We start from the raw sequence: 23361 nt of genomic DNA on the forward strand, positions 1-23361 counted from the left end.
TTCTGATGTGTGCTGGTTCCTGAGACAAACACTGCTTTTCTTCCTCTTCATTCACTGGCAGCAATTTGTCACAAATTGTCCATTTTTTGCACACATGCATTCCTTTGGCACAAAGTTGTGCAGATGACACGTAGTGAAGATAAACTCTGCAGGAAAAATCTGCTGGGATCAGAACTGAGGACATAGTTCCTTATGGAGCTCTTCCAAATGGAGAAATTCATCTTTCCATGATGTTCCAGTTTTGGGATGAGGACAGACAGACAGAGCTGTCACATGTTGATCATGTGATGGCAGAGCAGAGGAGATTTTGGCAGTATTAGGTGAATGTCCTGTGTACCTACAAGACTCTGTCCTTCTGTGGTTCTTCCTCTTGACTCCTAGCCACAAACATCTTGTGCTTGTTGCAGATATTCTGCTTCTGAAATCCTTTGTGGTTGCCTCCATTTGTATATATCAAATGTGTCATTGTGTTTGTGTTCTGTGACTGTGTGAAAATAAGTCTCTGACTCAGGTTTCTGATGCATTCTCTTCTGGTTAAAAGTTTAAATCTATTCTCAGCATGGATTTTTCACAATTTCCCCAAATGTAAAATTTTGAAGGGAAAAAAAAAAGATGTTTCAAAGAGTGGTATGGTTTGGTTTTGCAGGCTTTGAAGTTGTGTTGTCTCATTTTTCTAAGCAGCTTGGCTGGTGACATCAGCCCATTGCTGGCTGGGGGATGATGCCTAAGTGGAAAACAGAGGGATGAGAGGAAGTAGAGCAGCACAGGTTTCTGTCTGTGAAATACCACAGAACTGGTCTGGAGCATAATCTCACCTTTCTCAATCACTGAAAATAAAGACAAGGTCTCACCAAAAACGGTAGAAAGATCTAGGTGAGAAAATTAAGTTCAGTGTGATAATATTTTCACAGAAACTTTGATTACTGTGATTTCTATTCCTCTGCCAGCAAGAAGACTTGGCTTTGGAACATCAGGGACCAATACTCCTGAAATTCTTCATTAAGTGGCCTGTGTCAGACATCTCTCTGATGGACACACTTGAAATTTGGCAAAATGAGAAGCAATTCATAATCCTTTATTGTTTTCTCTGGCACTGGTCATTCCCACCCTGCCCTGATGACACCTCTGTCTTTGGTTAAGTGCTGAATCTGCAGCTCCTGTGTTTCAGTGGGAACAGCTCACGCTGCCTGTGGAGCTGCTGTCAGCAGGGCTTCCCCTGGAGCAGCCTGGAGCTTTGGGGCAGCTGAGGGAGCTGTGCCCCTCCCCGGGGCCCAGAGGGGCCCTGCAGTGGCCTGGGGGGGACAATATTTCAGAGCCTGCTTTTGCTCCCTGGGTTACAGCTGCTGGCGCTCCAGGCTTCACTCTCCCAAACAAAGCCAGCAGAGCATCAAAGCCGAGAGATGGTATCAGCCACTTTCTGTTCTCACCACACAAAGTCATAAATGAAAGGATTTCTGCAGTAAACAGCCTAGGCTGCTTTATTATTTATTTCTATTTTTTTTTTACAATACACCTGAGCATAACCTGAAACTTCCATTTGAATCAACAAGACTTACAGTACCTTTTTTTTTCTGCTTGGTAATACAGTGTACAGTGATCATCCAATTTTACTGCCTTTGCCTGGGGACCTTGCAGAATGAATGCTGATGAAATAGTCAATTGATTAGAGACAAGCAGTCTTTCAAAAAGTCCTGAACAGAAGAGGAGCTATTTCCCACTTCTCTCACAAATATCAATTAATATTCTATAGCGAGGGTGATATCTAAAGGGAGAATAAAAAAAAAATAGCATGAAAGGAAAACATAATTCTTTAAGCCAAACATAAAATATGTTTTACCCTTCTGCTGTTGCTTGTGATGTTTCAAACCGTGTACTAATCCTAACAAACAGCCACCCAGGGGAATTTGCAAAGGAATACCTGCAGGCTCTCTAATGGCACCATCTCATAAGTTGTAGCAAGAAAGAACTGCCAGCCTTAAAGCTGAAAAAGAAGAAGGTCCCTTCTTGTTAGATCCACACAGGTAAACCCAGGTAACATCAGCCAGCATAATTGCCAGGGAGGAATCTACAACCCCAAATCCGAATATGTATTTCCGTTGTAAACTATCTCTGATTCCAAAATATTACATTAAAGAGGCAGCATCAGAGTTCCAGAACAATTAGTTTATGCAGACAAGAAGTGGTGAAATATGCAGTTGATTAGGTTTGCCAGGCACGCTTCCCCCAGCCTCATTATCCAGCTGTGAGGAGCGGGGCTGCCAGCCCGCTCCGCTCCTGCCTGCTCACACTGCCTCCTTCTCCAGGCACTGCCAGCTCCTCTCACACTTCTGCAGGCACACATTTGCATACAATATGTTTTTCCCATTTCCCTCACATGATAAGAAGCCCTTAAAACGGCACATGAGCAATCTGCACAAACGTTGTTGTGCTACATGAGGTGGGTCATGCATTTGTGCAGAGGTTTTGACTCAAGCATGTACTGCATGGCATTAACATTCTTTCAGGGTTTCATTAGCCTCCTTAAGGATCTGCTCCAGCATTGAGAAATGTGTAACATTTGGGAGAAGCAGCCTGGATACCTCTTCTGCTTATGGAGATAAACATCATTTAGTGTTTCAAAGGTACGAAAGGATTATTTTTCTGTCGGAACCAAGAAACAGCTTCTTGCATTTTCCTGCATGGTGCTACATACTACATAATTTATTACAGACCAAGCTGCTAGATTCTTCTAGTTTCTTTCACTGAGCCACATTTTTGGGTGCTAAAAGCTTTAGTTTAGATTATTCTTTGGTTTAGATTACCATTTCTTTAGCGCAGCATCTGCCATTTCCTATTGGTCTGTAAAGTCCTGAAAATTTCTTTCTGTGCATTTCAGTGAGATTGCAGTCAACTACTTATATAAAACAAAGTGGCAAAATAAGCAACTAATGTTTTGTCACTCAAGTTCAATATCAAAACCAAAATATGAACTGTATCAGTAGCAGTTTATTTCAGAAAGTGTTGACAGGCATCTATATGAGTATATAAGTGTACACAGATGTTTAGACAGAGATATGCACAAGAGAAAATGGCCTTAAAGTGCTCTAGGGGAGGCTCAGGGTGGGCACCAGCAGGAATTTGCCCATGGAAAGGCTGCTCAGGCCTTGGCAGGGGCTGCCCAGGGAGCTTTGCAGTGCCCATCCCTGCAGGTGTCCCGGGAAGGGCTGGAGGTGGCACTCAGGGCTCTGGGCTGGGGACAAGGTGGGCATCGGGCACAGCTGGGACTCCATGGGCTGGCAGGGATTTCCCAACCTTAATGGTTCTATGATTCTGGGATTCTATGATGGAATTTGATGTAAACAAACCAGAAATTCTTGCAGGGTTCTCCTTGTCCTGTTTGGTGGAGTGTCAGCTCCTCATGCCTGCCATTCCTGGAGGGCTGGAATTAGAGACTGAGACTTTTTTTGGGTACAGCCACAAAAGAGGGGAGTCACAGGGCTGCAGTTTAGTCATTCACATTAGCTGGCCAATTTCATTTCTGTTCCTCTGTGGTCAGCCAAAAAAGTAGGATTCCAGGAGAAGATGATTCTGTCTTCCTCCCTCAGGTAGAGCAGGCAGCTGGTGCAGCAACGAGTCTAATTTAGCCAGTCGAGCCTAAAACTGAGTTGTGTGAACAACCCTCTTTTCCTTCTTCCTTACCTTAATCATCATAAACAAGATCATGACAGCATCACACTATTTCACTACTTAGAGTCAAATAAATTACAGCTGGGAAAGACAAATTACCCTATTAGTTAATCTTCCTGTCTTTCTAGGGTTTTCCCTTAGAATACATTATTCCAGCATCCTGTGCAAGAGAGTGAACTCTTCACTGAGGAGGATTCTGTTATTTCCCTTGGGAAGTTATTCCTCCTTGTGCAATTTCTCATTGTAAGGAAGCTTTTGTTGTTGCTTTTCTCTTTGCAGAAGATAAAGAATAGTCTTGTATCTGTGTATTTATGTGGTTCTCATCACCAACATACCAGCATTACACCTGTACCATACACAAATTTTCTTTCTCATTTCTGCCTCTAGAAATGATTGCATATTGGATTCTGCCATGGAAACAGCAGGATGCATGCTGGCCTTCCTGTTTCTCCAGCATGGCAAGCACAGGTTGCCCATTTTTCCCTCAGTGGAGTGTTCTGACCTGTATCTGTATCTTTTACCTCTGCTTAGGGTGTCATCTATTGCCTCATTCATTAAATAAGGACACTTAAAAAGCAGATTTTTTTTTTTCATAATTTCCTATAAGTGTGGGAAGATGTGAAACACTCCCCCAAGCCTCTGTCATCTGTCCCCAAAGCAGTCCTTGACATTTTTGTGTTTCTGAGGCTCTGTGGTTAGGGCAGCAGCAGCACCATGTGCTGGCAGCATTGCTTCCAAGGGGATTTACATCCTCTCCTGATAGAATCATGAAATCATGGAATTCCTGGGTTGGGAAGGAACCTCAAGAATCATTGAGTCCAACAAGCTCCTTGTCTCTCTTCTGTTTGTGGTTGTGTTTCCTGGCTCTTGGGGTCTTTGGGAGAGAACCTTCCTGCCCCATGGGATCTGATCCACATATTGGACTCCTGGAGCTTTGGCAATGAACTAGCTGTCAATAATAATGATAAAATTATATAATTTTATGCAGAAGGTAGGGCTGAAATAATAGCATATGATCTGCACAAGAACCCTTAACCACTCGTGCAACATTCCCACAATTTGTGTGTGTGTGTGTTTATGTATCTGCATGAACACCAAGATATGCAATGATATTTTATGTGGGTAATTTGCATATGTTAACAAGTTCTGTAGAGCTTTAAGCAGATTCCTATTTCATATACATTTTCTTTATTTGGTTAGTGAAACCTCTAATTCATAGGTTTTGTGTTTAGAAATGGTCTCATGCAATAAAGCAGGATGATAAGGCTTGAAACTATGTTTTTGCATTTAAAAAATAAGAAACAATGGAAAACAAATAAGAATAAGTTCCTTCAGCTTCGAGGCAGTCATAATTTACATGTCAAGAAGTTATGCAGGTTTTTATGAGATTATTGCAGTTTTATTCAATAAAAAATTGTTACCATGACAACAACTGTCATGCTACCTGTGAGATTATAGTAAAGAAGGACAGTGAAGAAAAGGCTTCATTTTGGAAAGAATGCTTATCTGACCTGCTGGCTACAAACAAAGCTTTGTGTGACCACCCCTGGCTGCGGGGCTTCCATCAGCCCAACTCCAAAGCCAGCTGCAGGATTGAAGCAGAGGATGCTCTTAGGGAAACAAAAGAGTTGGCAAATAATGGTGAGGCTTTGTCATGCAAATCCTCTCCAATACCTCATCAGGCTGGAAATCAGATCTTGAGAGTGAAATGGAGAATTCACCCTGTCAAGATCTGGGAAGATTAGGAGAGAAAGAGTGAGACCAAAAAGGGCATCAGGAAAGGAAAATTAAAAAAAAAGTTAAAAAATCCCCAGAAGTCCCTGGGAAGATGAGACAACATGGTCCCACCAGGTTTCATTATGGTCACGTTATTTATTTTTACCAGCCATTACAATCTTTCAACGAAATGGTTGTTCACTGAATATGGATTAATGTAAATTCTTGGCACCAACTATGCATTACCTCCTCTAGAACATTCAAATTTGATTTTTTGGAAATTTTTTTTTCTCCCAGTAGGCAGATTTCACTGCCACACCCAAAGAACTTGCTTTCCTACTCCCTGTGGCTGCATATGCATTTTTCTTTCTGACTAATGTGCAGAATCTGTACCCTGACTTGCACATAAAACCACAGCCAAAACAACAGAAAAGCCCTAGCTGAGCACACACGTCTTATTTTTTATGATGGTTTTTAATCTTAGTTTGCCAGCAAACACAGGCTTTCTCACCTAGCCATGTAAAAATAATCCTGTTGTTAATTGTGTCTCTGATTGCTGGCCTGTTGTAAAGACAGAGTAAAACAATCAGCAATGGCTAATGGTTAAAGCACGTTAGAAGTGTTCATTAATTAACATCTGTTGAATCTCTGTGCAGTCTCTATTTATGGTGGGTAAATCCATATTTAAGAGTCATTAGCATTGCAAAAGTGTACCTGAGGAAAAAACACGCAGAGTTTTTTAACAGAACATCTGAAAATTTGCCTCATCTCTCAAGAAAAAAAGAATTTGGTTTACATAAGGCAACATTAGGTACATAAAGCAAAAAAGAAACAGTGATGATGTTGTTGGGCCAGATTATATAAAACTGCAATATTATTGTAATTAGGACAACAGTGACTTGGACTACAATAGTGGCTTTCTTATAAAAATGGCACCATTTCAAATTTATAGTCTCTGGCTAAATGAGTTTGTTGTAGCATTGACAAAGCAACAAACACAAGCCAAATGCAGTCAAAATTAAACACAAACAGAAACCTTAGCAGTTTATTTGCTGAGCAGAACCCAGAATGTTGTTTTTCCAAGAGCCTTTACTTAATAAATGCCCTTCCCTGCGTTCTTACAGCTTTTTCAATGCAAAATTTTTATCTTTAAAACTTTAGGTGCATTATTCTTGTAAGAAATATTTATGTGCGTGTAGTTTATAACTCCAGTGTCAGTCATGGAGTAAAATCCTGCTTAAATATTGGCAATCCAAAGCTTGGAGAGTTCTGGTGTGGATGTTGGCTAAAGAACACTAATGGTGACTGTGAGTTCCTGTTTTTCTGCATTGCTTTTCACCATCAGGAATCTCTCAGCTCTCCAAACCTTATTTTTGCCCAGGTTCTGTCACCTGTGGGTGTGGGATTGGTGAACTCTGAGCGCATTGCAGGGGAACCAGGGCAGCACTGACTTAGCAACATCACCTGCAGCTGCAGAGGCCACGGGGTTTGCTCCTAAGTATACTGATTATTGCCAGTGTGAGCAACATGATGTGGTGTGTTTCACACCTGCAGAAAATTTGACTCAAGGCATAAAGCAAAAAAAAAAAAAAAAAAAAAAAAAAAAAAAAATCAAATTAAAGGTGATAAAATTTAAACTATGCCGAAGCTTAGCTAATTTCACAGTGGAAGCAATTTCTTTAATTTCTGTTGCATGATCACTCACATCTTCCCTAAACAATTTTCATCAGTAAGATGGTTGGGAGCAAATGGCTGGATCTGACAGGCCTCAGAAGAGTGTGATGGGTGGGAATGAAGTGCTGAGTGGCACAAACTGGCTGGGGAAGAAATGGGTTTTAAGGAGGCAGGAGAATATTTCAGTTGTACATTCCTTTCATTAATTTTGTTAGGTGAGATTATAATCACACTTCAAGTAACCTGTAAGGGAAAGAAAAAGAAGATTATGCCTTTCCCCCTGCCTTATGTGTACTGTAACTGGAAATACTGACACACATATAACCCATGTGTTTTTAATACATTTATAAACTTCAGTTGAACTTGGGATCTCAATAAGTGATTGAATTATTTTATATCACAAGAATGGTAGCTTAGCATCAGGATTTGAAGCAATGTTAGACACTGATTAACTCTTTTTATTAGGGTGTATTCAACTTTAGTATCTAATGAGCACTTGGTGCTTATCAAAGAATCAGCACATCCATTCAAGTCTGGGAATCTTGAAATAAATATCTATAGAAAGTCTTCAGGAATTCTCAAGTGAAGTAAGATAAGAATAGAAATTATATATTGAATCTTTCTAAACAAGCAATGTAATTATTTCTGAAGGCCTTTGAAATGAGAGCCAGCTAGGAAAATCAAACACAATCTCCAAGAAGTCAACAGTTTTATTTCTTTATTTTCCTTTGTATATAAAATATATAATGGAAACAAAATGAAACAGTCCTGATAAAATACTCCAACTAAAATTTTCACTTTGTGATGAGCCTTATCTTTCCCCAGCCCTGTCCCATTGTATGATGTTCTGCACAAACCTCTTCTGTCTTAGGAGATTACAAACCACCAGTTCTAAGATAGCAGGCACAGAAATGAGCACATCACTGCTACATCAGCCTGGATCCAGCTGGAGGAAGCTCTGAGCCTGCATTCATGGCTGGTGTCACCCTGGGACAGCAGCCCTGGGCTGCTGAGAGCCTGGGGATGTGCTGGGATGGGCTGGGATGGGCTGGGATGTGCTGGGATGGGCTGGGATGTGCTGGGATGGTGCTGGGATGTGCTGAGATGTGCTGGGATGTGCTGGGATGGGCTGGGATGGGCTGGGATGTGCTGGGATGGTGCTGGGATGTGCTGAGATGTGCTGGGATGTGCTGGGATGGGCTGGGATGTGCTGGGATGTGCTGGGATGTGCTGAGATGTGCTGGGATGTGCTGGGATGGGCTGGGATGGGCTGGGATGTGCTGGGATGGGCTGGGATGGGCTGGGTCTGTGGGGCTCAGCTCCAGAGAGTCCAGGGATATCAGCTGGGCTGAGGGATGGCTGTGTGTGGGAACAGCAGAAAGAGCCCTGCTAATGGGTGTGAGTACAAAAAGTGAACCAACAGAATTTCAGGGGGGAGATGATGCCTCAGGTTTGGCTTTTCTATTTTGTCAGATTCTGTGCTGCTTTAGTGTGTGGGTCTGGGCTTCATATTCAGGGATGGTGAGCTCTGTGCATAGAGCAGGGAGACAAAACAATTCCTGCTTCAGCTGGGGACCAAGGACAAATGACCCAAATCTCAGCCCAGGAGCACAAACACCGTGGGCTGGAGAGAGAAAAACAAGCAGGGTGGGACTGCAGGGCTAAAGCTGGAATGGGACAATGAACTGCAAGGTGCAAATGGAGCAGAACTGATCACAGTGACAGACCCCGTGCCCGGCCGTGCATTTTGGGACCATTTTGGTTCATCTTGGGTGCAGCCCTGGCTGGGCTCTTGTGCTGCCCAAGGTGCATCCATCGAGGCCTTTTAGTAAATCCCTGCTTTATTCTTTAACTCTGCCCAGCCTCTGCTCTAGGTCAGCCTCTCAAGGCATCAAACTTGTGCGATGACCCCATCAGCTACAGCTCCTCAAGACTTGTAACTCCTGTGGCCAAGCCACCACGGGGCCTTTTGCCCCTCTCTTCCTGCCAACTCCCTCATTGTTGTTTTCCCTGTTTCCTGCAGCCTGTGCCATGATCTCTCAGTGTGCCCAGGGCTGCTTCCCTTTCCTCTCTCCATTGAAGGAGGACATTGAGGGTATCTCCTGTAGGCTGAGGCTGCTGGACTTGCCACAGGGCTGGGCACCACAAGTGTCACCTGTCCCCTTTATCATTTCCACTCACAGCTGTCAGGAGTTGTCTGTTGCTGTCTGGTTGCTGTCACTGGGCAGACAATAAATTTCTGATGTTAATTCCTCACAAGCTAACCACCAAGCTGAGGAGAAACTCAATTTCTCAGGCCCCATGACAGGTTAAAAACTATTCTGTTAAAGGTTAGGTGTAAGATCACCTTTCAGCATCAAATACAGTTTAGCTTCAAACAGGAACAGTTTGCATATTTATAAAACAGGTTCAGCAAGCGTGTGTGAAAGAGAGATGTGACATAATATTCCTTTTCCATGGGATGTGCAGGACTCCTCTGGCCCCTGCTGAGCCCAGGAGAGATGCTGGGGGAACACTTATCCTCTGCCTCCCTTTGCTGATGTTCTCCCCTGTAAGAATGGATAAATTTACACAAAAAAATAAATGACCAATAGCAGCCAAAGCCATTTTTTTCTCTAGTGAGATGTATTTCTGCCACCCACATTCCCTTCACTGAGAATTATCCCATTAGTTCCACGTGGCCAACCTGCCACAGCTGCAGTCCCTGCAGAAGCTGTGCTCTCTAGGAGAGCTGCTCTCCATCCTCCCAAATCCTGCCCTCCCAAACCAGCCCCACAGCCTGCCCAGTCGGGAAAGGGCGGAATGGCAGCTCTTGGGACATATGCTAATTGTATCTGGATATGCAAACATTTCTCTAAATAATTTACATGTGCTGTAACCCACAGAGCTGCCATGCAGGGAGAGGAAAAGGGAGCTCAGGGCAAGGAGCAAGGCTGTGCCAAAAGGATCTCCTTCTCCTTCCCTCTGCTCTGCTGTCCTGGAGGGCCATGGGATCAGGATTCACGGCACACACACAGAAGGAACAGGAGGCTATTTTTATTAGCATATCCAGAAAGGGGTGATTTTTTTTGGTGGATGCTGTAATTATTCTCCTTTCTGAACATAATTCAGCCCTTAACCTTTCTCCTTCTCTTGCTTGCTCTCCCTCTGTAGATATTGTCTTTATTGTCAGCCTAATTAACGCCATCATACTTTAATGTCAGCCAAAAAAACCCTCTCTGCAGCAACCTTAATGCAACCAACCAAATTTCATTCCATTTTGCTTCTTACAGAAATGGCAAGTGCTATGTTGTCTAAGAAATAAAAAGGGTAATTTCCTTTTTTTTTTTCCTCTATTTATTTTTGTCAGAGTATGGAATTTATAACTCTGGCTGAACAATGGCCCCCTGAGTGGCAGAGACTCATTTCAGAGACAATCATTGTTGTCCCAACTCTGTCACTGTGGCCACATCCAATCATTATCATGGCTGCAAGCCAAGGGAAGAAAAGAGAACCCTTTTTATTATTGTTTTTCTATCTGGTCTCTGTAACTTGGCAAAGTTCTTTTGAATGTGAATTTGCAAGTCTTAAATGCAACATATTATGCTGTATTATATTATACTGTATTATTAACCTTGTGTTTTGTATCTCTTTGATATGATTCCTTTGCAAATGCTTGAAGTCTACACAGATCTATTGGGTAGCTTTAAATGCATTCTACAAAGAAACTTTAAATAATACAGATACTAAAAGGGCTTTTATTCTACCCAGAAATTCAGGCTGCTGGCACACATCAGCTTGAAGGAAAATGTTTTGTTTCTGTTCCACAAGCAATATTTTAACTTGTTACTGATATTTTTTTCCTTCTTTTATTATTGTTACACAGCTCCCAAGGAAATGAATTTTTGTTTCAAATGAGTTTTTGAATAAGATATGCAAATTTCTAGTGAGTGTAAACATTAATTGTGTGTATTCTTTCTATTTAGGCACCTTTGTTACTAAAGTAACAGCTACAGATGCAGATGATCCAGTGTATGGAAACAGTGCCAAGCTGGTTTATAGCATTCTGGAAGGACAGCCTTACTTTTCTATTGAGCCCCATACAGGTAGGTGACTCCTGGCTCAGCAAACCACCCCAGCCTGCTCCAGGGGAGGCTTAGGTTGGGAATTGGGGAACATTTCTTCATGGGAAGGGTTGTGCAGTGCTGGCACAGCTGCCCAGGCAGGGTGGGGAGTGCCCATCCTGGAGGGGTTTAAAGCTGTGTGGGTTTGGCACCTGGGGCCATGGACAAGGTGAGCTTGGTATCACCGGCTGGGGTCTGTGTATAAATCACAAACAGGACAGGGCTGCTGTGGGACGTGCCTTGAGCTGTTTGATTTTCCAGCACCACTCTCATTACATGGTTATGACAATGGGAAGATGCCAGCAGCTCACATCCCAGGCAGCAGACCAAGAACTTAATGTTACAACTCACTTTATAAGTTTTTTGCCCAATCACACAAAGCAAAAGCACACTGACAGTAGTTCCACTATAAGCACACATCCCTTTGGTTAAACAATGCTTGCTTATTTCAAATATAATACCTGCTTGTAAGCCTTAAAACACAGCACACAGAGCTCCATTATTAAGGTTCAAGCTTCCTAATCTCACTAGATAAACTTTTCTGTAGCTTAGGGAGTTATTCTAGACAAGCATTAATTCACCGACCATTGTTCTATTTGTCCTTGCTTTTCTACATTTTAAAATTATTTTTCTGCTGACCAATCTCATGGCTACTGCTTATCTCTGCTCACAGTTCTTTTGTCTCTGAGGCCTGCCTTTTGCAGCTTTCCCAAAACCTTCTGATTTTGTGGATTTCCACACTTGGCACTGCTGGGGAATGCTTGGGATCGATGCTGCAGAGGCTTTTTCCAGCCTGGAGTAATTCTCTGGTTGTATTTGCAGAGGGAACCATCCCCTGCCTCCTGATCGGGAATGGTGTGGGCAGCAGGAGCAGGGAGGTCATTCTGCTTCTGTTCTTGGCACTGGTGAGGCCACACCTCGAGTGCTGTGTCCAGCCTGGGCCCTCAGTCTGGGAAGGACCTTGGGGTGTTTGAACATGTCCAGAGGGGGCAACGAGGATGGAGAGGGGCTGGGAACACAAACCCTGTGAGGAACCCCTGAGGGAGCTGGGGGTGCTCAGCCTGGAGAAAAGGAGACTCAGGGCTGCCCCCATCACTCTGCACAGCTCCTGAAAGGTGCCTGTGCTCAGCTGGGGCTGGGCTCTTTCTCCAGCAGCACTGACAGAACCAGAGCACACAGCCTCGAGCTGCACCAAGGGAAATACAGGCTGGATATTGGGAAAAAGTTTTTCATGGAGAGAGTGATAAACCTCTGGAATGGCTGCCCAGGGAGGTGGTGGAGTTCCCATCCCTGGGTGTGTTTAACAAAGCCTGGATGTGGCACTGGGTGCCAGGGTGTGGTGAGGTGTTGGGGCTGGGCTGGACTCCATGATCTTGAAGGTCTCTTCCAACCTGGTCATTCTGTGAATCTCCTCACCCAGGTGTAACTCAGGTTTCACTTGTGTTCCCCAGTCTGATCTCAGGGAAAAGCACAAGGAAACCAGGGATTAATGGTGATGGGGATGGTGATGGCAATGTCACAGAGGTCGCTGCAGCACTGAAGGCAGAGGCGGAACTGTGTGACAAAACTGCTCAGGGAATGCAGGGCTTGGCCTGAGGGGTTTGAGGAGCATAATGTGATGTTCAACATGAGTCTACAGCATGCAGTTGAGCTTGGGAATTTCAGTGAATATATTTTATGCTTTCATTGAAAATTCTTTTTCTTTCTTGATTTGTTGGATCAATTTGGGGAGAGAAAGAGCATCAATCATGAGTGTTGGTGTGAAGTTTTATTAGCATGCATTTAGAGTGACTTTATTTCTCTGTGGTTTTGTAGTCTTGAAAGTCATCTGAAAGAAGTGCCAATAAATCCATTCCCTCTTGTTTTCTGTGCATAGGTTGTCCAAACAGCAAATTAATTTAGTTATGTCTAAAAAGCAAGTTTTAAGGTGATTTGATCATATTTCTAATATTCTGTCATCTGTTACTAGAAATCCTTTTTAATCATAGTGAGCGAAGCAGCTGTGATCTCCTAAGGAGAAGAAAAATAAAACTCTTTTAAAAACATATCCACCTGAATTTATACAGCTGTAAAGCAGTAAAACAGGAGTACCAATTCTTGTCCTTTTGCAGAGTAACAAAACTACAAAATAAAGGCTCAGAGGAATTATTAAAGGATGATTTTGATAGATTAGGTGAATTAAGTTTTCTCATCAAAATTAAACACAGTGCTCCTGTAATCTTTAAAAGCTGGAATTTCTTGAAATATTTCTGATGAAATTGCATGGAAAAATTATTTCCCATTCCTAGAAATGCCCTAACTTTATGGGACTTTATGGAAATAGTGTGCATCAATAAATATTAATGGATTAGTCCAAAGCAGGTTTTCCTGGTTGAAGGACAGCTATCCTAAATGTGAAAGGGATCTCTGGAATGTGATTCACCCTTTTATTTTTACACTGCATGTAAAATAGAATTTTACAGAGAAATATTCTAGCACAGTACAATGGAAAAAGAGCAGCTTGTTCCAAAAATAAGTGTGTTAAGAAAGTGTTTATTAGTGAAGGCCCTCAGTTCCTGTGGTTCATTTGTCACAATCAAATGGAAATGTAACTCTGAACAGACCTCTGACCCTCAAATATCTAAATATACTGTTGGGTTTCTTAAATATTACAAATTATTGCATGCAGTAATGACTTGTGTGAGATGTCTTAATTAGAGGGGAATTGAATGTAAGGTTTTTCTCAGTTTCTACTTGGGAAAGTTAGTGCCTTAGCATGGGAACACGTCAGCTTTCCTAAAGGAGCTGAAAAGTGCATTCTCCACCTACACAGAAGATTTTCTTTCACAGAAAAATGGCCTGAAAGAAATATTCCAAATGTGAAAAAATACTTCATTTTCCTTAGTTTTCTTATTTGTATTGCATTAATCCCTATTGCTCAATCCAAAGACGTAAGTAATCCTCACCTAAGAAAGTGATTCCTGTTACCATGAAAGCCGGAGAGAGCTCCAAAGCCTTTGGTTAACCTGAAAATCAGGGTTTTCCTCCTGTTTCACTGGCATTAATTCCCCCCTCTTCCCTTCATTTCCAGCTACAAATATTCCTTTGCAGAGCAGCTCAGTTACCATGAAAATGACATGTTGGTGTCTAAGGGGGACTCATTGACACAGAATTCAACTGCGGCCACGGCCCCTAAGTGTCTCCATCTCATGGAGCTGCTTCTGAGTGAATAAATGGTTTGAGATCCCCCATTTTTCTAGATCCATGGAGGATCTCAATTATGTTCTTTAATTCACTGCAACTGGCTGAGTTTCTGTGCTGAGGCTGTTCCCTGTTCCTTTGCCCTTCATCTGTGGTGGAATCACCATCCTGCTCTCACCAAACAGCACACTTTGGTTTGTTTTGGGTATATAAATTCTAAAATCTACATGAAAGTTTAATCATTAATCAAGGTAGTTATGTAGAAACTGCAGCCACATCTACAGGGTGAAAAAGACTGTTCTGAACCAAAATTTCCAAAGCAAATATGAAGTGTGCAGATGCTTCTTTCTGTTTGTCCAAAGTTTGCAATGTGAACCATCACAACTCTCAGTAGCTAAGCCAGGAAAACACACTATCTTGAGGAAAACATTATCTTGTAGTCCTCAGGTCCCTCAGGGCAGGTTTTGGTGTGGGAAGGTGTTTGGATACTGTTGTGACAGTGTACAAATTAAAGCAGAGTGGGTATATATATATGTATCACCCCAGATGTGTATATATATGCATTTATATATAAATGTATCACCCCAAACAAATCAAACCTGAGGATGATCCTCCAAATATGGTACATATTTTAGGGTTTGAGGGTTGTTTGGGATTTTTTTAGAGGTGTGAGAGGGAATGTGGATGTGTGTACAGCTGCATTTTCTCTGTGGTTACACTTCATTAGTGCCCTGATAAGTTGAAAGCCTTTTCAGTTAATTTGAAGCAGAATTGTTTCTGAACACAGATATTGTGTCTTCCCCTAAATTGAATCAGCATTGCAAGAAATGGGCTGTGTGAGAGTGATCCACTTGAGAAAATAAATATTTTCTGTCATTCATAGGAGTGTATCAAGTGTTATCAAAAGAATAGCTATTGAGAGCTGATCTGTTTACAGTTTTTCCAGATTACTGCCCTTTTATCATGTTTCTTAGAAACCAAGAGTACATGTAGATCTGTGCAGCTCCCAACACCAGGGCAGTGCTGTCTGTAATTTCTGATTTTCCTGGCTCAGAGTAAGAATTGTCTGACCTTCCTGCTTGGTTTTAATGGCACATGGAGAGTGAGCCATGGGGAATTATCCCAACCTGATATCTCCTGATGTCCCAGAGCAAAAAGAGAGAGCGGAGGAGCAGGGTGTGGCTCTGTGCTAAGCACGGATTGTCACACCTGATGTGAGGGAAGCAGGTGTTTGCCATCCTGCATTTTGGCTCCTGGATGTGCCCATGTCTGAATCACTCTCAGCTAGAACTCACATTACTCAGCCTCCTCCTCACTGAAACAATTCTATAATGCTGGGCACAAAGAAACAAGTGCTAGTGAGTGACCCATAAAACAATAATTTTCCATTACCTGAGATGAAAAATGCATATATTGCTGCAGTTCTAGTTTGCAAGTTCTTCTGTAAGAATTATAGGCACATGAAAGGAGGTAATTTGGAAGTTATTTTACACTGAGTGCTCTGAATGTGGCTTAGGGTAAATGTTTTTATGATGGCTTGTTCTGAATATTTTTCACTTTTTGTAGGTGAATTTTATTGTGACCACTGGTTTGTTGGATAGAGATTGGATATAATTAATACATGACAAAGATAAAGATTTAGATTTTTTTTTTTTCTGTGAGCACCAAAACTTGCAATGTGATGGCATCAGATTAGTAACAAAACTCATGGTGGGCTGAAATATATTCCTTATATCATTATGGTTCCATCTCAGTAAGTGATGCCAGGCTCCCTGCCTAGTGTGTTTTATTTATAAAGGTACAGGAGCTGTATGGATTCTCTCATAATCTGAATTATGACAATACAAATGCTCGGAAAGGGGGCTCCTTAAGACTGCTAAAAGTAGCTGGAGTGCACTTCTCACTTTAAAGCTTTTTCAAGGATATTAAATCATGACTGTCAGCTTTAAAATAAGATTATCATAATGAAAAGTAATATGAAGTGACACTGTGTTCTACAATATAGGGATGGCAGAGGAAATACATTTTCAGCTGTGTCTGACTTATTTACATTTCACATGAACTTAAATAATGTCACTCCTACACATACCTGAAATATAGTTACACAAAGAAGGCAAATTACAGCAAAGCCCTGCTGCACTGGAAAGCACGTGGGATTGGTGGAGCACAAACACTTAATTTGGCTGAAAAAAACATATTTTAAGCACTGCCATCTTGGATATGGGCACTGGTACAAAGCCAAGGCTCAAGGAGGTAAAACTGAGATGGGTGGAAGAGTCAGACCCAGGAAGATGAAGACTCTCCCCATAGAATGTGGATGCCAATTACCCAATTGTGGGGTTTCCCCCTACACCTGGTTTAGCTTTCAGCTGGAAGAGCACATGCTTTATCAGCAGAGTTTTTAATTTAGTGTGTGGCCCTCTCTGGTCCACAGTGCTGAATCCCTGAAATCAGACCATAAATGAATAAGCCTGGGAGGAATGAAAACTTCACTCAACAGCAGCCAGGCTTGAATCTTTTATTTTAATTTGCAGTCTTGCCTCCATTTAGACCTTATAATAGAGTCCAGCAGAATGGAAACAGGTAAAGGACCAAGAGGAATAAACCAGCACCTTCTCAGTTACAGATATGGTTGTGAGGTTCAGGCTATTTCTTCTATCTGGTTGTTAATTCCAGTTTATTCCCAGTGCTCTCAGAATATTGTGTGTAGAGCTGATAAGAGCTGCCATCATAAAAAATAAAACAAAAAAAACCCAAAAGAACCTGCTGAGATACTGAGAAAGCAGGGTAGCTGAGGTCAGGAGAATATTACTTATAATGAAAGATTGATTGAACTAAATTTGTATAAAATGGATCAGAGGTGATTAAAGAAGGATATGAAATCACTGCACAAATATTTGAGAGGTGTTAATAAAAGAGAGACATGGGGACTGTTTTTGTAATTCTTCATGATACAATGGCAAGGAAGGAAGCACTTCAAGCTGGAGAGAAATGGGGAAGCAGTTTTGGTCCAGAAAGGAATCTGCTGCTGTAAGGGGAAAGTAATGAGCTGCTAGGAACAGAACTCACTTGTGTTCAACAGAGCCTTCCTAAATAGTTCAGCTTCTAAATACTTTAGATCTAAACCCTCATGGGATTAGTGTAGAGAAAGTACTTGTTAGACATGAGTCAGAGTGTGGATTGAGCCGCTGCTGCTTTCCAGCTCATTTTATTGACTGCTGCTGCTGCCATGGCTGTGCCAGTTACTGCAGATTTCAAGTGAAGTAAACTCCTAACTGAAATAATAAAAAAAGGCATGAACTGGGATGGGTGGGTGCTCTGCTTTAGCAAGTGGGGTGTAGAAACTCCTTCCCATGGAATTGTAATATCACAGAATCAGAGTGGTTTGGGCTGGAAGAGACTTTAAAGCTCATGTCGTTCCACGCCTGCCATGTCAGGGACATCTTCCCCTAGAAGAAGGCAGGTGTGTGCAGAAACATCCAGCTCCATGAAGCCCAGAGAGCAGCACTGCCAGGGCAGCAGTGTGAAATGGGAGCCTCCTCAAGCCAGGTCTCATGGGCTCTTGGAGGTCCAAGATATCTCAGCTACCTTTGGAGGCATAAAATCAGCAGGATGGCTTCTGTGGTAGTGTTGGAAACAAAAAGGTTTTAATAAAAGGCAAAATAACAAAACTTTTTACAGAGAAAAATCGATCTAGATGCAAGAGGTTCTTGCTCCTGATAAAATACTCACAAAAGCCATTGGTTTCTTTGTTCTCCTTTTTCTAGTAAATTGCCCAGGTGGGACTTTTTGGCTCATGTCCCATTGGCTATCCTTAAGTTAAAGGTGAAGTCTCCAAGCCTATGAGATGCCTTTTCCTTCTAATTGAGGAGAGAAACTTCAGGGCTTTCTTTTTTTAGGAGACAAAGGATAGTTTTGTCACTCTGTCAACAAGGGGCACTATGGCAGTGTGGTTCCAGGACCATTCCCAGGGCAGCAGTGTGGTTCTAGCTGCATTCCCAGGGATCAGTGTGGTTCCAGCACCATTCCCAGGGCAGCAGTGTGGTTCCAGCACCATTCCCAGGGATCAGTGTGGTTCCAGCACCATTCCCAGGGCAGCAGTGTGGTTCTAGCTGCATTCCCAGGGCAGCAGTGTGGTTCCCCAGCACTCCCAGGGGTTCCAGCACCATTCCCAGGGCAGCAGTGTGGTTCCAGCTGCATTCCCAGGGCAGCAGTGTGGTTCCAGCACCATTCCCAGGGCAGCAGTGTGGTTCCCCAGCACTGCCAGGGGTTCCAGGATCATTCCCAGGGTAGCAGTGTGGTTCCAGCTGCATTCCCAGGGCAGCAGTGTGGTTCCAGCTGCATTCCCAGGGCAGCAGTGTGGTTCCCCAGCGCTCCCAGGGGTTCTAGCTGCGTTCCCAGGGCAGCAGTGTGGTTCTAGCTGCATTCCCAGGGATCAGTGTGATTCCAGCACCATTCCCAGGGCAGCAGTGTGGTTCTAGCTGCATTCCCAGGGCAGCAGTGTGGTTCCAGCACCATTCCCGTGGCAGCAGTGTGGTTCCCCAGCACTCCCAGGGGTTCCAGCACCCTTCCCAGGGCAGCAATGTGGTTCCAGGAGCATTCCCACGGATCAGTGTGGTTCTAGCTGCATTCCCAGGGCAGCAGTGTGGTTCCAGCACCATTCCCAGGGCAGCAGTGTGGTTCTAGCTGCATTCCCATGGCAGCAGTGTGGTTCCAGCACCATTCCCAGGGCAGCAGTGTGGTTCCCCAGCACTCCCAGGGGTTCCAGGAGCACACCACTGCTCGCTGCCATTGCAGTGCTGGAACCCAGAGTCTGTTCTCACTCTGCTGGGAGCCTTTGCATGTCTTTGTGTACTAAACAGTCTGTGCAAGCCGAGGAGATGTGTCAAGGTGTTTGTGGAGAGGTGTGTGGTGGCCCTGTGAGTTGTCTTGGTGACAGCCCATTAGGAGAGGGCTGGGCTGGCACAGCCAGAGCTGAGCTCAGTCAGTCCTGCAGCTCTCCCTCGTTAGCCACAAGTACAAAGTGCAGCTATTATGGATCAGGGATTTAGGACTGGGCCCTTCCAAGCGCCAAGAGCTGTCCTTGTGATTAATAAAGTAAGTGTAAAATCACTGCAGGGACGTTTGAAAACAGTTCTGCTGGTCTGCAGCTGGTAGAGCTGAGTGGCTTTAAGATCAAGGCAGATTGGCATTTGGAAAGAAGCGATTTCTGCTCCTTGAGTTTATCAAATAATAGCAGGAACAAAAAAAGCTGATCCCACATATATTTCTTGCATTTCAGAGCAATAGCTCTATCATTTCAGAAAGCTTGTGAGGTACTTTGAACTTGACCGTTCCTCATGCTGAGTAGGAAAACGGGCAACACATCTAAATAATGTGCTTCAAGGGCCTGAATTAGAGAGAGGAATTTGAACTACACAGCTGGAGCTAGAAAGCACCTGAAAAAGAATCCAAGGCTACTTTCTGTAAAGTGTCTGGTGTAATCACAGCTATTAGATTGCTACAAATAAAATGCTAAGGAAACGAGGTGGTGAATGCAGTGGCAAATGTTTATTTACTGAATTTGTTCTCAGCTGGTGGGAGAGTGATCCTTTCACCATGCCAGTGAGAGGGTCCCAGGGAAAAGGGAACAGCTGGTGAGTAGAGCTGAAAGCTTTGAATCCGTTCTCTAAAACCCAGAGACAAGTTCACCTGAATTAAAAAGGCAGAATTATAATGGGTGTTATCCAGTAGTGTAGTTTAGGATACACTGCTAGCAGAATGCACAGAGAAAAGCAGGTAATTTCACATGCCATAAAAAACTTGAAGGGTTTCTTTCAGAATGAAAACAAGGGCAGAAACTGCAAAGATTGTAGTACTATAAGCTAGAAGAGAAAAGACAATAAATCTTAGATTTAAAAACCCAAATTAATAAAAGCATATTCAGCCTTGAGCTCTCTGTTTACCTAAAAAGTGCCATCTTCCCTATACACTTTCTAAAAATAAGCATTTGAATAAAATACATACACTATTATATTCTCTATTGAAAATATAAAAATGGCACAGAAATACAAAATGTAATGTAGCATTTGATTCTTTAGTCACTACTATTTATTCTTTAGTCATTATTTCTAGTCATTATTTTTACTGTGTCTAATGTCTTTGATTTGAAATGTATCTAGATCTGAATGTAGTTCATCCAACTCCTGTAATTAATAACTTTTATAGAAAGTTAAGCAGCCTTGCTAGTGATTGCAGATATGTTTCCTGTCTTGCTTAGAAAAGAAACAAGAAATTAAAAGATTTGATGATAATTCTTATTAAGGAGGTTATGATAAGGGTAAATAAAATCAAAAATAGTGGATCAGTATTCCTGTATCACATGATCAAACAACATTTTTTTAAACTTAGAGTAAAGGTGGTTATGATCTACTAATTCTTTAAAAATTGTGGCACAGGTTTTCCACAGATCTCCAAGTAAAACTTTTTTATGGACTGCTATAACATCACTGAAGTTGCTGTGCTTCATGGGAATACAAAGAATGCCACTCATGGCTCTGAAGAAATTGCCAGATTGATTTTCAGGAGTTTGAGTCCTAAATGACTGTTATATTTAATAAGAATGTCCACCAAGATTCTAGCACGGAAGGAAGATCAAAGCAATTACTTAGCTCTTGCAAAATGAAGTAGGGAAAGTTCCAAAGTATCAAAGTATGCAAGCTGAAATAGCAGGAAGTCTTCAACAAAACCTGGGAGATGAATGGGATGCTTGAGAAAGGCTTTTCAGGGCCAGGTTCCAATTTTGCATAGTGCCTGCTTGGTTTTGTTCCATGTGCTCAATTAATATTATGTATAGTTTTATAGCATTATCATAAAGAGATCCTTAAAAAAAGGAGACAAAAGTGAAAGCCAGGCCCTTCATTCTGTTGCTTTTTTTGCTTCTTTCTTTTCATGAGCTGCAGCCTCTGCCACTTTGCTTCCTTTCCCCTGGACTTTCTCAGTGACACCGTGGATATTCTTCCCAATGGGTTTTTGAATGTCGTCCCCAGTGGTGCATTCTAACTGACTCAAGTTGTGAGGCAGATTGTGCAAATTGTGCAGTCAGGACCACTGCAAAAGTAAATCCCCTTCTGCAGCTGCTTTATTTGCAGTGGGACGCCGATGGCTGTTCAGGAAAAGCAACTCAGCCAAAAAAAAATGCACTTCAATATTTGGAGGTTTCGTCCTTGGAAGGAAGAGTTTGCTTCTTGACTTCTTTACCTTCCAAGCTGTTTCCTGATCTTTCCAGCCTGAGGGAGAGGAGCTGTAGGGAAATTCTGGGGGGGTGCATGTTCAGTGGTTGTACCACATGTATGTCTGTGAATGTTTTCATGGCAGCAAGGTGTGGGAATTGTTTCAGGCTATGTGAAAAACGCCAATCACTTGTTTTTAAAGTTTTAAAAGTTTAATAGTAATAAAATGGTTATAAAAATAGTAATACAATTAGAGTAATAATAATTTGGACAATTTGAATTAGAACAATATGAGACAATAGAGACAAAGAGTTATGGACGTCCGGGTACCTTTTCTGGGCAGCATGAACCCGAAAATATCACACATTAACAGAGGATTAACCCTTAAAAGCAACAGCCTGACATATTCATGCACCTCATACATGATGCATAAATTCCATTCAAGTACAGGATTCTGTCTGGTCATCATCAAATTCTTCCTCTGAATCCTAACAAAAAGTTCATTTCTTCTGATAAGGGGGCAATAAATTCTCTTTCTCTGAAAGATTCAGGTGTCCTGTGGCTGCTGTCTCGCTGCAAGTCCTTTCTTTAAAAACAGTATCCTACATAGCATAGTTTCTATTTTAACAATTTTTATAACCTAAAACTATATTTAACACAGTACTTAAGAGAATTAATACAGCATTTCTTTCTAACACAACACATACAATATTCATTTTAATATTTGCTAAAAGCCAATCATAAAATATATGAATTTTTCAAAGGTACAAGGAGACAAAGCCTTGACTCGGACATTATGGAGGGAAGGAACCTCATGTGAGAATGCAGTGAGTGCCATTGGCCCCAAAAAGGATCAGATTTTCCCTTCCCATTCTTGGCAGATGATTGACTGATACATTCTCAAAAACTTGCAGGAATGGGAACGCTGCAAATTCTACAGGCAGCCTCTGTGGGCTCTCCCCTAATGTTCAATTGCAACCTTTCTTGGTGCAGCTGAAACCCATTTTGGGGTTATATTTAAGGTCCATTATTTCTTCTCTTAGCCCCACTGGACAAGGAGAATAGTTCCCAGTAATTTTACATATTTGGCTGTAAAAGCTTTCCTTATACTTCCCTGACTATACAAATCAATATTTTTCAAAACTGGACCCACTGTTGCAGCTGCAGCCTTACCTGTGTGAGTGCACTGGAATGATTATTCCACACTTCTTCCACAGAACATACAAACCAATACACCAGGAAATGCTTGAGCACTTTTATCAGCAAGTTGCTGTTGTCTCACATTCAGCTCATTTTGACTCCACATTCTCTTCTGTCTTGTGAGTCATCTGCTCTATTGTAATTGGCAAGTTAATTGTTTCCCTCACACAAAATGCTTTTTGCTTGCCAAATTGAGTTGCATCCTGCTATTTTAGACTCTCCAAATTGTGAAAATTGTTTTGAACACTAATCCTCTTCTTCCTGTACTTGCAATGGCTCCCAACTTTGTGTCATCTGAAAGGCTTGATAAGTTCTCCCTGCCTTCTGGCTTTCAGGAAATATTGAATGATTCTAGAAGCAGAACAAACCCCATGAACCACGCCATCCATCTCTGCACTTGACAGTGGGCCATTGATAACTGTTCTGAATACAATCTTTCAGCAGGCATCTACCTGCCTTACATTAGTTTATGGTAATTCTCCTGCTTTTGAACTGCTCCTGTTTGGCACATCTCCTCCTCATCCATCACTGCATGCTGAAAGTGATTATGATTTTATTCTCCATTTGTTTCTGGGTTGAACTGAAGCAGAGCAGGTTGAATGCTCAGCGAG

At 42.2% G+C, this 23361-nt stretch overlaps 1 protein-coding gene across 1 annotated transcript in view; it reads left to right on the forward strand.

Moving 5' to 3' along the window:
- The window catches only part of LOC134424142 (cadherin-8), a 162631-nt gene that overhangs the window by 65051 nt on the left and 74219 nt on the right, over positions 1-23361 (forward strand). Inside the window, exon 4 of the mRNA XM_063167664.1 lies at positions 11022-11141. Within this exon, the coding sequence (XP_063023734.1) occupies positions 11022-11141 (120 nt within the window). The remainder of the gene's footprint in view (positions 1-11021; positions 11142-23361) is intronic.

This window comes from Melospiza melodia, chromosome 13 (genome assembly GCF_035770615.1).
Source record: "Melospiza melodia melodia isolate bMelMel2 chromosome 13, bMelMel2.pri, whole genome shotgun sequence".
Classification (NCBI taxonomy): Eukaryota; Metazoa; Chordata; class Aves; order Passeriformes; family Passerellidae; genus Melospiza; species Melospiza melodia.